At 37.6% G+C, this 15,766-nt stretch overlaps 1 protein-coding gene across 2 annotated transcripts in view; it reads right to left on the reverse strand.

Annotated features, from left to right (window-relative positions):
- Window positions 1-15,766, reverse strand: part of KHDRBS3 (KH RNA binding domain containing, signal transduction associated 3) — a 184,136-nt gene that overhangs the window by 91,780 nt on the left and 76,590 nt on the right. For both annotated transcript variants that reach the window (XM_087447417.1, XM_087447416.1), the window contains exons 3-4: window positions 11,034-11,150; window positions 5,572-5,718 (exon numbers count right to left, since the gene is read on the reverse strand). In XM_087447417.1, coding sequence (XP_087303543.1) covers window positions 5,572-5,718; window positions 11,034-11,150 — 264 coding nt within the window. The remainder of the gene's footprint in view (window positions 1-5,571; window positions 5,719-11,033; window positions 11,151-15,766) is intronic.

Raw genomic sequence — 15,766 nt, forward strand, 5'->3', positions numbered from 1 at the left:
ACTTTCCCGGTCTTTGAAATAATGCTTTTAAATCAGTAGAGAAATTAAGTCATATTTGGTAGCTTGCAGACTAAATTATGTTTATAATTTTACATTGTAAACTAGTCATTATTAAATTATCACTTTAACTCCCTATCTGAAAAGTGAAACTATTATAACATTAATACTAACACTGTCACCAATTGTGAGGAATGGAAAAGTGATTAGAATTTTAATTAAGTATGTGTAAATGAGATTTTTCTCTCCAGTTGAGTTTAGAATCTATTTAAATGTATGTTAGCCTGGAGAATGGGGAAAGAGTTTTTAAATGAAATCATTAAAAGTAATTTATTGAAATTCACTGGGTTCTCTGCCAGGAATTTACTCTTCAGATACATTTGCCAAAACATGCTGATACTGATGTCCAAGGTTAATTCTGGGATCATTCTTTGTACTATAATCTATAAGAAATAACCTAAATGTTCATTATTTGAAGACTAATAAATTCTGAAACATGCATATAATGAAAGATTTGGAAGATGTTAAAAGGCATGAAATAAAACTATACATATGCTCTTATAGACAGAGGTCCAAAATAACCTAAGTTTAAAAAAAGAAACCGTAACGAGAGAACATAGGACTTTTGGGATACCTAAGTAAGGAGCTCAGCAAAGCCTTTCTATAAAAAGCAACAATAAAAGCTGACCAAAAGGTTAAAAATAATCATTTCAGGACTCTGGAAACTGATTGGAGTTACAAAATAAATAGAAAATAGAATAAATTTGTTTGTGAAAAATTGCTAAATCTCAGGTAAGAAAAGTGGGAGTCTGTGTGCCTGGGGATGCTACTCCGTCTCCTCCCAGGCACAGATGATGCGTTAGTTCCAGTGGGATGGGGAAGGCCATGAAAATGAGTAGTTTTGCTGTAGGAGGTGGCTCACTTAATGTAGAAGAAAGTGTGAAAAACCCCCATGCCCAGCAGCACTGTCAATATCAGTAGCAATTTTTGTAGCAAATGAATAGAGAAGACCAGTGAATCAGCAAGCCTAATACTGCAGTTTTGGGCAGGGCAAGAGATAGACTGGCAGACTAGCCAGATTTCACAGAAATCCAGGAAGTGAGACAGCCACAGAGAGCCTTGAAAAGCTCCCTGCACAGACGTGGCTGATGGAAGGCTATGCACACGTACAGCAAAGAACGGAGAGAGCTCAAGCTCTCTTACATGCTTGCCTGACAGAGTCTGTGCATACAAAGAGGAGACACAAGGATGACCTGCCAGGAGTAAGAGCCAGGGAAGACGTGACCACTGACCAGCCTTTGGATGCACACCCCCGTGCACACACACGTCCGTCAGCAGATGGTGGAAGCAGTACTAACACAAGTGTTTGAGCACAACCTCTGACCAATCACTAGCTGACCACTCAGCAATGCTGACACAGAGAAAACTTGTAGCAGGCCAGGCTTAAAAAGAAAAGCAAGAAGGAAAAAAATGAACAGAGACGTTATTAGCTATAAACCACAAAGAAGACAGATTCCAGAGATTTAGTCCAACTAAATTATTAATGAAATGAATAAAAAACAACAACAATCCTCTGGGAATAAAATTAATCAGAGTGCAGATATGCTATAATATATCTATAATGTCGTTTTCAGGAAAAAACTAATAGACATGCAAAGAAACAGGAAAATGTGACCCATACTCAGAAAAACAAAAAGGGCAGTAGGAAACAATTGTGTTAGAGAAGGACCAGATGTTGGACTAGAAAAAAAAGAGACTTAAAAAACAAAAAACATACAATAATTGTAATTAAAAATTAGCCAGAGGAGCTCAACAGCAGATCTGAAATGGCAGAGGAATGAATCAGCACACTTGAAGATAAGTCAATTAAAATTATCCAGTCTGAGGAACACAGAGAAAAAAGGATGAAGAAAAATGAGCCTCAGAGATCTATGGGACACCATCAAGTGTACCAACACACAGATACTGGGATCCAGGGGTTGTGAGGGACAGAGGAGGAAGAGAAAGGCAGAAAAAATTTAAAGAAACAATGGCTGAAAACTTCCCATGTTTAAAGAAAAACATAAACCTACAGATCCAGAAAGCTTAACAACTAAAGATGATAAACATACACATCATAGTCAAATTGTCGAAAATCAAAGACAATGAGAAAGTCTTGGGAACAGTAAGATAAAAACAACAGATCACGTACAGAACAACAAAAATAATTAATGACTCCTCCCATAAAAAATAATGGAGGCCACAAAGCAGGAGAATGTCTTTCTACCACATGAAAGAAAAACTGGCAACCAAAATTACATAAACTATCCTTTAGAATGTAGGTGAAATAAAGACATTCTGAGAAAAAAAATGTTTTTGATAGCAGACCTAAGTTACAAGAAAGACTAAAGGAAGTCCTTCAGGCTGAAAAGAAGTAACATCATATACCAACTCTATCCACAGAAAGAAATGAAGAACACTGGGAATGGTAAATGTGTGGGTTAATATAAAAGATTATAAAAATATTGTACTATAAGCCAATATCCCTCATGAAATGTGAAAACACTTAACCAACTATTAGTAAATCAAGTGCAGCAACATATAAAAGAGAGTATAAACCAAGAGGGATTTATCTCAGGAATGCAAGGCTGGCTTGACATCTGAAAACCAATTAATGCAATACACTACTAGAATAAAGGAGAAAAACCACAAACCATCTCAATATGCAGGAAAAGCATTTGGCAAAATCTAACACCTATTTGCGATAAAACCTCTCAACACTTAGGAATAGAAGAGAACTTCTTCAACATGATAAAGGGAAGCAATAAAAAACCTACAGCTAACATCATACTTAATGTTATACTTAATGAAAGACTGAAAGCAACAAGGAAAGGATGTCCATCTTCACCACTTCTATTCAACAATGCTCTGAAAGTTCTAGTCAGCGTTATAAGGTAAAAAATTTGAAAAAAAATTAAAGGCATCCAGATTGGAAAAGAAGAAGTAAAACCTTCTTTAATCACAGAGGACATGATCGTGCAGGTAGAAAATTCTAATGATTCCATTAAAAAAAAAACACTATAATGAACACGTTCAGCAAGGTCACAAGATACAAGACTAACATACAAAAACCAATTCCATTTCTATACAGTAGTAATCACCTGAAAATGAAATTTAAAAAACAATTCCATTCACAATAGCATCACAAAGTATACATTCTTAGAAAAAATTTAACAAAAGAAATGCAAGACTGGTGCCCTAAAAACTATAAAACACTGCTGAGAGAAATTCAAGAATATCTCTAAAAAAAAAAAAAGTGGAGAGCATTTCATGTTCATGTTCATGGACTGGAAGACCCAATATTGTTGAGATGCAAATTAGCCCCAAATTGATTTAGAGATTCAATATACTATCTATCAAAACCCTAGCATGACAATGTTATAAACTATTAAAACATCAATTAAAAAAAAAAAAACCTAGCATGTCTTTTTGTAGAAATTGACAAGCTGATTCTAAAATGTATATAGAAATGCAAAGAAGCCAGAATAGCCAAAAAAATTTTGAAAAAAAAGAACAAAGTCGGAGAACTTACACAACCTGGATTTTCAAAATTTACTATAAGGCTAAAGTAATTAAAAGTATGGTACTGGCATAAGGACACGCATATAAACCAACAGAACAGAACTGAGAATCCAGAAATAAATCGATATATTTATGTTCAGTTAATTTTCAAGAATGGTGTCAAGGCAATTCAACAGTGGAAAGATTGTCTTTTCAACATGCAGACAACTGGATATCTATATAGAAAAAGATACATTTAGATCCTAACTTCACATCCTACACAAAAATTAACTTAAAATGGACCATAGACATATATGAAAGAGCTAATAGTATAAAATATTAAGAAGAAAACACAGTAGAAAATCTTTGTGACCCCGAGTTAGGCAGAGTTCTCTGGCCAGTGCAGATCCTCAAGGTGAGAGAAATGAGACCCCATCTCTTGTGGAGGAGTGTAAGGTGATGGGATGGGAGGGACTGTTGCAGTCGTCTGTGGTAACAGAATCTGTCCTGCTTGGCTAGGTCAGCACTCCCTGGCCCACACTCATGACCACTAAAACATTAAACCTCTCCTTTGTTAGTCTTGTCATAGATGCAATTTTATAGTCGTTTATATGAATATCTGATTCTTATCTGTCTCTCCCATTATATTAACTCGATAGGACTGGGGCAATGTCTTTTATTAGTTCACATGTGTCTATCACATAGAAAGCACTCAAAAACTGTTTTCAAACTAAATCAATGAATGGATCATCATATTGACTTGAGGCAACCAAAGAAAATATTAACCATTTTTAGCTACCAAGTAAAATACTTAATACAATCTCATGTCCTGGCTTTCCCAGGGCAATTGTAATTTAAAATATCCTTTCCCTAAAAATACAACAGTTTTCCTCACAGATAATATAACCATGATACATATGCTGCAGTAGGTAAGTCAATCTCCTAGACCAGCCTGTGACCACTGAAGACACATTCTTACCCCACACAGCTGGTTGGCAGATGTGATAGCTTCTCTAAAATAAATTGTCTAAAGAACCAAAGTGTTCAATGCTTTAGTTTTTTAAATCTAGAACATGCAAATTTTACAAAAGACCTAAATTAACTTTTGTAATGGAGGTAGGGATATACTCTTTTTAAACTATCACATTCTTAGTAATGTCAAGGTGCCTGAAAAAGGTTAAAAAAGACTATCAATTATTAACAAAACATCAAACACCTGGCAGAAGCTCGCTGACTAGGTGCACAGTGCCTCTCCTCTCTGTGCTCATCATGCTTATGTCTGTTGTTCTATTTACCAGGCTGTACAGAGATCAACTGCTTATGCCTTTCTCTTCCCCTAACTATATATTCCTCAAGAGCAGGGACTGCTTTTATTCATGTTCACATGCCCAACACCAAGCACAGGGCTGGGTAGATGGAAGGTACTAATGAGTTTGTGTTGGAGACCAATGAATTTGTGAGGTGATACTAGTGTCACAAAGAAGCTTAGGACTTGGAGTTCCAAAACGTGAACAAGTGATTGTGCTCTTCAACTTTCTTCGCCATGTAACCTTAGCAGTACTATTTAATCTCTTTAAAAATCTATTGCCACATATATAAGGAAGGAATAATGCCAAGTAATTCACAGGGACACTGTGAGGTCTACTTGTGATGACCTTATGTGAAGCTCTTTAATAGATAAAGTGCTATGCAAATAACAATTAGTGATAAGAATTATCAAGGATTAGGGCCGGCCCGGTGGCACAAGCGGTTAAGTGCAAGCGCTCTGCTGTGGCGCCCCGGGATTCGCCGGTTCGGATCCAGGGTGCGCACTGACGCACTGCTTGGCAAGCCATGCTGTGGTGGCGTCCCATATAAGGTGGAGGAAGATGGGCACGGATGTTAGCCCAGAGCCGGTCTTCCTCAGCAAAAAAAGAGGAGGACTGGCAGATGTTAGCACAGGGCTGATCTCCTCACACACAAAAAGAAGAATTATCAAGGATTAAAATAAAGACTTTAAAGTAAAAGTTAACTATCAAGAAAAATAGTACTAACAGGAATGAGGAACTTCTTAATTTCTTCCAAAGCATGTCCCATCCGGGCATATGCTTCTGCTGGCGGGGCAAAAACTTCAATGAGAACATGCAGATCATCATTGAGGTGGAAGTACTTTGCTTCTCCACTTTTCCTCAACTCTTCTTCCTGAAGAAAGAAAAATCACATTTAAAAACGTGTCATGAGAAAAGAAAAAGAAAATAAAAACTACCCAGAGCTTATGCGGCATGTGGTTGTCACGGGAGATTCGCTCAACAGCAAATACCACCTAAGGAAGAAACTTTAAAATATAAATATGCTCCTGCCATTCTCAGGCTTGTATGAAAACTCCAAGGGCTTCCTGCTGCTGTTGGAGTAAGCCCCAACTCCTGCCTCCGGCCTAGAAGGAGTCCCAACATCTGCCCACCGCCGCGTGCTCCAGCTCCTTCGCCTCCTCCTGTCTCCCTCGCTCAATCCCTCCAGGAGCCGCACAGAGCTCCGCTGTGCTCCTCACACTGGCTCAGCAACCAAGCTCACTTCCCACTGCTTATGCCGTGTGCCTGTGATGCTGTTACAAAGTAATTACCACCATCTAAAATAATTTATTTTTTACTAGTCCATTTTCTAATTTCTCTCACTGAAGGTGATCGCCATGGAGCAGAAATCACGCTCGTCTTGCTTGGTGCTGCGATCTCCTTGTCTAGAAAAGATCTTGGTATAGAGCAGATGCTCAACAAATATTTACTGAAAGAATGACCAAACACTATTTATTCATTTCTATGTTCATTTGCTCATTCACGGATCATTCAAAAAGCATTTCGACAAGCCAGGCAGTATACTCTCAGGAAAAGAGTGAATAAAATAAATGACAGATTTTATTACATGATTTTACGTAATTATGATAAACACTTTTTATCTTTTTTTTTTTTCTTTTCAGTTTACATAATGAAATTCAGAAGAAAACTAGGAGGAAAAAAACAGTTAAGGGACTACTGACTTTGCTCCATTACTTTTTCCTAATTAGCCTTCCTTAGGGTGGCAATTACAGAATCTGGGTCTTTGAATAGTCTTTGTTTCCAACATTAAAATCACACAGATTAAGATTAGTAGGAACCTACACCTAAAGTGATTTTCAGAAGTTAGAAAACTTTCCTAGCCTCTCCAAAAAACCTATCCCATAAGAGAGAGAACCCCAGGAATTCCCGGCAACAACATCGTTTAATTCTACCATTAGCCAAGAGGCCAAGAAGGCACGAACACCATGACTTCATCCTTTAAGGTTTCAACTTTTGTAACTTAACTAATCTGAATTCTTACAAAGAAAAGAGAGATCAACAAGAAAAGGGCATGGGATTTAGTCAGATATTCCTGAATCTTAGCTATGCTGGTCACTAGGTGTGCAACTTTAGACAGATTATATGTAATCCAACACTTAATTTGCAAAATCAATTTCGTGTCAACACATGTTCATTAATGCAGAACCATCAAGAGACTCAAAAGACCAGCTTTACATAAACGCCTGGAAAGGATACAGTGTATATACTTCCTAGAACATTGTCTTACATGTGGTAGGTGCTCAATAAATGCTAGTTTCCTTTACATTTATGGAAAGTGGGCCAGAAACTGAAAGCAGAAAACTATTTGAAATGAGGGACAGCAAAAACAAACTACCATAATATCCTATAAATTCTCTTTGAAATTTGTCTTGAGTATAAAAAGCACTATTATTTTAAGCCAACTGTAGACTATTCATTGTTCCAATCAGAACATTTTCAATCATTTAATCTGATACTCTGCTTTTTATAGATGAAGCTTTAAAACTGGAGTAGTCCATTTTTGAAAGCATGAACTACTGAAATAAACACATCTTTTTCTAATATGGTATCGAAATAATGATTTTACTGAGAGATTATAATTGTTGATTCATAGTCAAGCATTTCATTTCTATCACAAACTTAAGATGGAACAGGGAGGCTTTCTTATCATAACCATAGCTGTCACACAATTTCACAGAGTGAGGAGTTATTACCAGACTATTTCACGGGTTAATGATGACAGACAGCATGGTGTTTGCTGAGGAACAAAGACTGAAGTGCTGCATTCGAATCCCAAATCCAGCATATACTGTACTGTATAACTTTGGGGAGGTCACCTTATCCCCATCTTGAAGGGGTGATTTTAGATAGGGATAATAATAGTATAGTACCTACTGCTCATAGGGTTGTTGTAGTAATAAAGGAGTTATTATAATAGTAATTAGGGGTTATTAGTAAGAAAGGAGTTGTAGTAATAAAAGAGTTTCGTGTCTAAAGACACAAAAAGTCTTTAGAATTACGCCCAGCACGTAATAAGCACTCAATAAATGATGAATATAGTAATGATAAGTACTACTACAGCAATAATTATCATTACATAACTATAGTATTAATTATTTTATTATCCTATAATATAGTTGACGTGGGCAAAACATCTAGCATGTCTGGCACAAACTCAAGGTTCAACAGACCATAGCATTATTGTGATTATTATGCTACATAACCAGGTGACACATGTTAGTAATGACTCCCATAATTTCACCAACGTAGCTAATACAAGAAAAAAATGAATTATGTTCACATTAGCATTTAAACAGTGAACACCTTGAAAATCTAAAAGGATGAGATTTTGATGCTAACTAATGGAAAGCTAATCTTTAGAAATAAACATATTATTAACTGAGAATTTCTGTAGACTAAAATTAAACTAGTAAAAATGATCAAGTGAAATCAGTATTCAAGAGTTCAGGCAGTGAGGATCTGATTACAATACGGCAGATGGGACATTAACAGTATCCATTTAAGGCCACCAATGGTAACGGGGCTTACGGGGTCAACAGATAAAGGGACTTCTGGTCCTAGCCCATTGACAGTAGGCTCAGTGGACTGTAAACCCACAATGTATGCTACTTTCCCAGTTTCTGATTGTCTTGATGGAATATAAATAATCAGCCATTTGCAGAATCCCCATATTGATTAGCTGACCCATGTGGTTGACACAGAAATGAGATGATTAGTGAATGGGTAGTAAGTGGTCCAGGAAAGAGGCCCATACAATGCAGAGCAGGCATTCAGTGACCAGGTAGCCAACAGGACCCACTGTAGCAGTTGTCAAAGCAGCTCATTCTCCAGCCACCTCAGTGCTACACAAGGGACTCATCAACAAAGTGCCCATGGTGAACAGGGAGAGAGCTTATGAATTACTTCACAATATCAACTCCTTTCAAAAAGGAGGGCACTGACTACTGCCACTGCTCAGTGTCCAATATGACCACAACAGAGAACTACCACCAGCCCCTGAAATGACAACATAATCTGGAAGGACAACCAAGCCCTGATAGCAAGCTCATAATATTTATGTTCCCTTTCATTATACGGACAGCCAGGCACTTGCTGTTACTTGGACATACACTCTTGATAAAGACTCACATTCCCCACTTCCCTTCTGCCTGTAATACCATCTGTGGATGGCCTGAACAAGCCACTGAATGGTCTGACCGTGGAACTCCCTTAACAACAAACAAAATAAGTAGCACAGTGTCAATGGGTTTCAGTGGTCATATCAGATACCTAATTACCAGACAGCCTTATTTAAGACTTAATTAAGATATCAGCAAGGCTGGGGTACTTTCCTATAAGATACACATAATGTCTGAACAACTGACCAATATATGGTTCCATGTCTCCTACTGCCAGAATAGATGAGTCAGGGAATTAAAGTAACATCATTCAAGACAGCAGCACTGAGTGAGCAGTTAACTTAGCCTGATGTGCATCAAAATCATTTCAAACACCTACTGAAAATTCATTTTGAGGTTCTACCCTAAACAAGTTGGGACATGAGAATCTGTATTTTTTTTTTATATATATACTTTTATTTATTTATTTTTCCCCCAAAGCCCCAGTAGATAGTTGTATGTCACAGCTGCACATCCTTCTAGTTGCTGTATGTGGGACACAGCCTCAGCATGGCCGGAGAAGCGGTGCATCGGTGCGCGCCTGGGATCCGAACCCAGGCCACCAGCAGCGGAGCGCACGTACTTAACTGCTAAGCCACGGGGCCGGCCCAAGAATCTGTATTTTTAAACAGCCTCTCATACAAGTCTGATACATAGCCATTTTTTAATCAAATAATATAATGAACTTTCCTGATTAAACCAGATGATACACTCAGGTTCTCTGAATCTCAGTTTTCTGACACGGAAAAATAAGGAAAATAGTACGTATCTTCCACCATTTTTCTAAGGATAACATGGAGTAATGCGTGTAAAATCTCTCTCACAGTGCTTAACTCACAGCAGCTGTTCAATAAACAAATAGTGGCTACTTTTATTATAAAAGCTATTATTTAGATGGACTTTTTTTGTGAGGAGGCTGGATTTTGTCCAAATAACTTTTTTGTCTAATGCAAACATTGTTCAACATTGCATGGTAAGCGATCACTGCATGTGGATTTGGTTCTCAGTAACATAAACCTTTTAACAATACGAGAACAACAAAGCGATAATAAAAACATCAGTGATAGCCCATTAAGAAATGTGAACATTTCTTTCAGAATTGGTATATTTAAGAAAGTGATCAATGGGCCAGCCCCATGGCCTAGTGGTTAATTTTGGCATGCCCCACTTCAGTGGCCTGGGTTCATGGGTTCAGTTCCCAGGTGTGGACCTACACCACTTGTTGGCGGCCATTCTGTGGCAGCGAACCACATACAAAATAGAGGAAGACTGGCACAGATGTTAGCTCAGGGACAATCTTCTTCAAGGTAAAAGAGGAAGACTGGTAACAGATGTTAGCTCAGGGCAAATCTTCATCAGCAAAAAAAAAAAAAGTGATCAATGCAAATAACTCAGTAACTTTAGCTTATTTAAAAAAGGAGGCAGTTAGTGTGAATACATCTAAGTAGAACAACTATGTGTTAGAATAGTAAACAATTATTAAAACATTTAAAATCAATTTTAATTTGATAAAATGCATAGGATATCAAATGAAGGGCCAAAAGAGCAAATAAAAGTATATACTTTATAAACTCAACTATGTGAAACAAAGGCATAGCCAAAAGACACGAAGGAACTATTTAAAATGGAAACAGTGACGGTGAGACTACAGATAACTTTTATTTCTCTTCAAGACAATTTCAATATCACTGTACTTTCTACAAGGTAACATATTGCTTCTAGAGTCAAAATCATAGGTACTACTATTTTACTTTATAAAGGAATATAATAGTCACACATGTAGTTTTAAGATAGTACATATTCTAAAATTGGCCAGTGATTCAACTTTCTACACAGTATCACAGACATATCACCTTATATAACGTTTTCAAATAATTTCATTTGAGATCCTAGTTAGCTTTTATATAATATGTATTAATACAATGGATGACCTAAAAGTACATTATATAACTTGACTAAAAAAGTAGCCACTGTCTGTAATGACTATTACCTTTGCCTTGTCTCTCATAGAACCTTTTCCAAGGATGGACATTTTTGTCAAGGTTTCTTCTTGTAAACGCTTCAGAGAATTGCCACGTGGACCCAGAAGTTTCCCCACAAAGTTGAACTAGGAAAAACAAACAAAATTTGTAACATTCATATCTGAAAGTAATCTATTAATCTTGAATGTTAAGAAAACACTGTAGTATGCTACACATAATTAATGACAAATATTTAAGTTCCTGCTACATGCATCACACTGTTTCCATAAACTATATAAAATGGAGCTAAAAATTGTAAAATTAAAAAAAAATTGATATATTTCTTTACACCTATCACTTCAGTGGTGGCTAAATTTTACAAACTACCTGCAGTTAATTTCCCAGAATTCCTAAGTTGCTATCCTAACAATTTCAACACACATTCAATATCAACAATGAACAGTGCTAGGATAAAAATGTAGGTGAAGAAAAGGATACTGAGTGTCCTGTACTGTGCACTGGACAGGTCATTATAGAGTATCTGTGTTCTTCTACCTGGTCAGTACGTAAGCCTTGGTTAGTCAACCAATGGGTGCTCTGGCCTAGATGAGTTCTTAAGCATTCAGTGGCTGACAAAGGCTTTACAACAAAATACATCTCTCTCTTCTAAAATACCAGACCAGCTATGGGAATATGGACAAACCATTTAACCTAGATGCTTAGGATTCTCTATTTAACAAGCAGAGTAGAAGTCAATTAATTAAGGGTACAGACTTTGAGGCTAGACTGCCATGGTTTTAAAACCTGGCTCTTCCATTTACGAGCTGAGTAACCCTGTGCAAGTAAGCTAACTTCTCTATACCTTGGTTTCCTTGTCTGTAAAACGGGAATGATGAATGACAATAGGACCTACCCTCCTAGGGCTGTTCTGAGGATTAAATGGGTCCACATAAATAATTTAGAACAACGCTTGGCACATAATAGACAATAAAAATACCTTGAATGAAACAATTATTAACAGGAATTCCACACAAGTTTTAAAGGCCTTACTATAATTCAGGTAAATCATAAATACTTCCCAGATAGAAAGTCACCCCTGTTTACTGGGAGAGAAACTGTTCTCTTTGGCAAGATCCTTGATTACAAACTCATGTAGTGGCTGCTATGACATCAGCTATCTTCCACGATCTATGCCACTGCTGTGTTATTGCTGTTTTTAAGAGAAAATTGTTCCTCAATTTATCCAACTATGGTAATTGAAGTAATTTTCCTGAAATATGTACATAAAAAAAATCAAAATGGTATTCTTTTCCTTGCCCACTTTTAACTTTATTGTCTGCAATGAAAACTCAAATATCTATTTTTAACTTTCACATGTAATTATTTTTTCTTTTTAAAATTTAATTTGAAGTAAATTAGTTTTAAAAAATATAGAAGTGATACTTTGAGAGTTTAAAATATCGAATAATACCACAAGGTGGGAAAAAAAAAATCAGTGTCTCGACCTACCCACCCCTACCATATTCTTGTTCCCCATTTTCTCTACTTTGTCTTTCTGGAAATTCCATTATCTGCATATTGGACCTCCATTAGCTGGATCTCTAAGTTTCTCTCTTATTTTCCCTTTCTTTCTCTTTCATCTTCTCTCTCTCTCTCTTTTACTTTCTGGGAGATTTAATTACATTATGCTTATATTTCTATTGCTTCTTTCATTTCTGCTATCAAATGGTTAACTACTAACAGTATTTTCTTGTAGTTGTTCTTTTTTATGGCTTTTAAAAAATATTTTATGAAAGCAATATAAGTTCTTATCTCTCTAAGGATAGTAATGACAGCGGCTCCTCCCCACCTTGGAGCTTATAGCATCTGCTTCTTGCAACAGATTCTCCTTACCCCACCATGTTTGGTGAACTGGTCTCTTTCTACACTACGGGCTTTCCTCAGATGACTGGTAATCCTCTGCTACCTGTTTTTAAAACTTTAAGATTGAGGCTCTAAAATGCTGAGTGGAAGTTCTGCTTTTGTACATGGGACTTGACAACTGGACTTGACAATTCACTGTAATATGGCAGCCAGTTTTTTCATCAAAAGCTACTCAAATAACAGTATCTATATTTATTTTTCTCTTGGGCTAAGCATTTCCTTAAAGAGGAATTCCTCAATTTCCTAGGAGGACATATAAGCCTGGCTGCCAGAATACTGGGAATCCCATCATTAAGCATGCACATTCTTAGTTAAAGGAAATAACTCCCTCATTTTCAGTGCGGCATCTCACTCTAGCCCAGTTGTGTCTATCTGGGTCTTAGAGCCTAAGGTTTCTCTTATTTAAACTCTTCAGAAAAATCTCTAGTCTGTTGCTAGGTTAAGAAGGGCAGACGCCTGGTTTTATCAGCTGGGAGGAGCATCTGGTGATCTAACTACTTCTCACACAAACTTTCAACCAAGCCTCCTCTTTTCAATTCTACCATAAAATCTACCTTCACAGAAATTGGCGTCTGCAATTCCTGAGTCTTCTCAAGGTTTTCCCACACTAATGAGCATGTGTCTGGTTGACTTTCTCTCACTCTGCAAGCTCAGGCTTCTGCCTCCTGTGGCCTCCGAAGTCATTAGCATTTATCCATTTATTTTGTAGCTACCAAAATTTTACTGACATCATTTGCCTATTGTTGTCTCACACTCTCATTCTTATTTTCGTGGATTCGTGTCTTTTTTCATTCATTTATATTCATTTTAGTGGCATTCAAGGATAGTGGAAAAATAAATTTCTGTGGTCAAATAGCCATATTTACACTACATCTTTAATAGTTTAGTATTTCCCAATTAATAAAAATTAAGAGACCTTAGAAATTCTCTTGTCCAAACATCTAATTTAACACAGAGGAAATTGAAGTCTACAGAGGGATATGATTTATTCAAGGTCACTTGACAAAACATAAAAACATGGGATTCTATATAAAAAGGAAAAGGGTTTTATATACCTTTAGAAGTTTTCTTTCTCCATCTAAGTTCTATTAGTTTTTTGTTCACAAAAAGTACAGTAACGAGTATTTTGAGAATCAAAAGCCCTTTAATTCCCTTCTTTGTTCAACTATATATTGTGTGTTACTTATAGGTCCTCAGTCAAGTCAACCCTCACGAGTCTCAGACTCCTCACCTACAGCACAGGGATCATACTACCTACTGTGGGCATCTGTTGTATGAACTGAAGACAGAAATGTCTAAAAATCACCTACCAGAGCAGCTGGTAGCTTATACACACTCTATGACAAATTAGCAAATAATAAATTGATAAATTTAAGTACTGTGGGCATATATTCAACTTTTTGTGAACAATACCCACCTTTTACTGAGAACTAACGCCCCTTCATCCACAAGGCTACCAAGGGAGCCACCACACTGAAACAACATGACCATGCCCAGGCTACCCAGGCTGGTCAAGGAGTTGACCTTTGCCTGGAAGTCACGGGAGTCTGAAGTTTAGAGCTAAGCGTGGATACTGAATGTCCTTAGAGCTGAGTCAACAATGGCAATAAGCTTGGTTGCCTGGTTGGGTTCTCAGCTGCAGATTGCATCACCTCCCTGGGGGCATTTGGAAATATTTAGCATGTTTGTTTGGTTGTCACAATGACTGTTGGTCACCTGCATTTAGTGGGCAAAGGCCTAGAATGTCACATATCCGAAATAGATGGGACTACCCTTCACAACGTAGAAACGTCCTTTGTAAAACGTCAATTGTGCCCTGTTAAGAAATACTGCTGGAGAGAGGAGCCATGGACTTTGGTTACTGTCTATTTCTTAGGCTTGAAGCTCTTGTTACTGTCCTCTCAGTTTACAAGTTCAACTCCTCCATGGATTCTGTAAGATACCCTAATGTAGTTAAACAAAACAAAGAAAAACAACCCTTAAGCTAGCCATGGGCAGTACCTGTGACAAGAAAAGGCCTAAGTCATATAGGGGCTGAGTATATATTTTGGCCTTTTTACATGATATAAAAAATAACTTAGGCAGCATAGTTCTCTTATCTGCCCTGAGCTCTGAGATCTCCTGATGTCCCGTCCCACCCGCTGTGACTTCTCAAGGAGTCTTAGGCGCTCGCCCTCTAACCAGCAGAGTGATCGCAGCAGTTCTTTAACCCTCCCAGTGCTCAGTTTCACCACAGTTACCGTAGTGTGGCTTACAAGAGTCATTACACTTCACGGTTATCATGAAGATTAAAACGTATCAGATAAAGTGCTGAGCAGCACTGTGACAAGGCTGAATTTTACCCGAGCCCTGAGCTCCTGAAAAACAGTGATGATTAAGAAATCCTCATACTCTTTTGCATTCCTGGAAATGGCTTACTACAAAGGATTACTCTTTCCCGCATGATTTAGGTAAGACCTGCGGTTGACCCCCTTGTTTACCTACAACAAGGCCAGACACAAGCCCTCTGAATTCCCATTCTTTGCCCCATAAAAGATTAGCTGACTTGTTTGTCCCACTGATCAATCAGAAAATGTCCCTTAATCTGACTTGATCAAACTTTAGTTAAGCTTCTTTCCTTTCCTCAGGCCCCTGAACAGTGACCCACCCACAATCTGAGCCAGCATACAACTCTCCAAGAGGCCTCTCTGTTGCCAAGGGCCAGCCTGAGGGTATAACATTCTCTGATCTATTGTCCCATCATGCCCCCTTCCCCACTCCTACCATTTCTCCACATCTTTCTGGCCTTTCTTCCCCATAAAAGAAAAGCCCTCTGCTGTCTGACTTCTGAGACACTGAT

This window comes from Ceratotherium simum, chromosome 23 (genome assembly GCF_057802395.1).
Source record: "Ceratotherium simum simum isolate JZ-2026a chromosome 23, ASM5780239v1, whole genome shotgun sequence".
In the NCBI taxonomy this organism is placed as follows: Eukaryota; Metazoa; Chordata; class Mammalia; order Perissodactyla; family Rhinocerotidae; genus Ceratotherium; species Ceratotherium simum.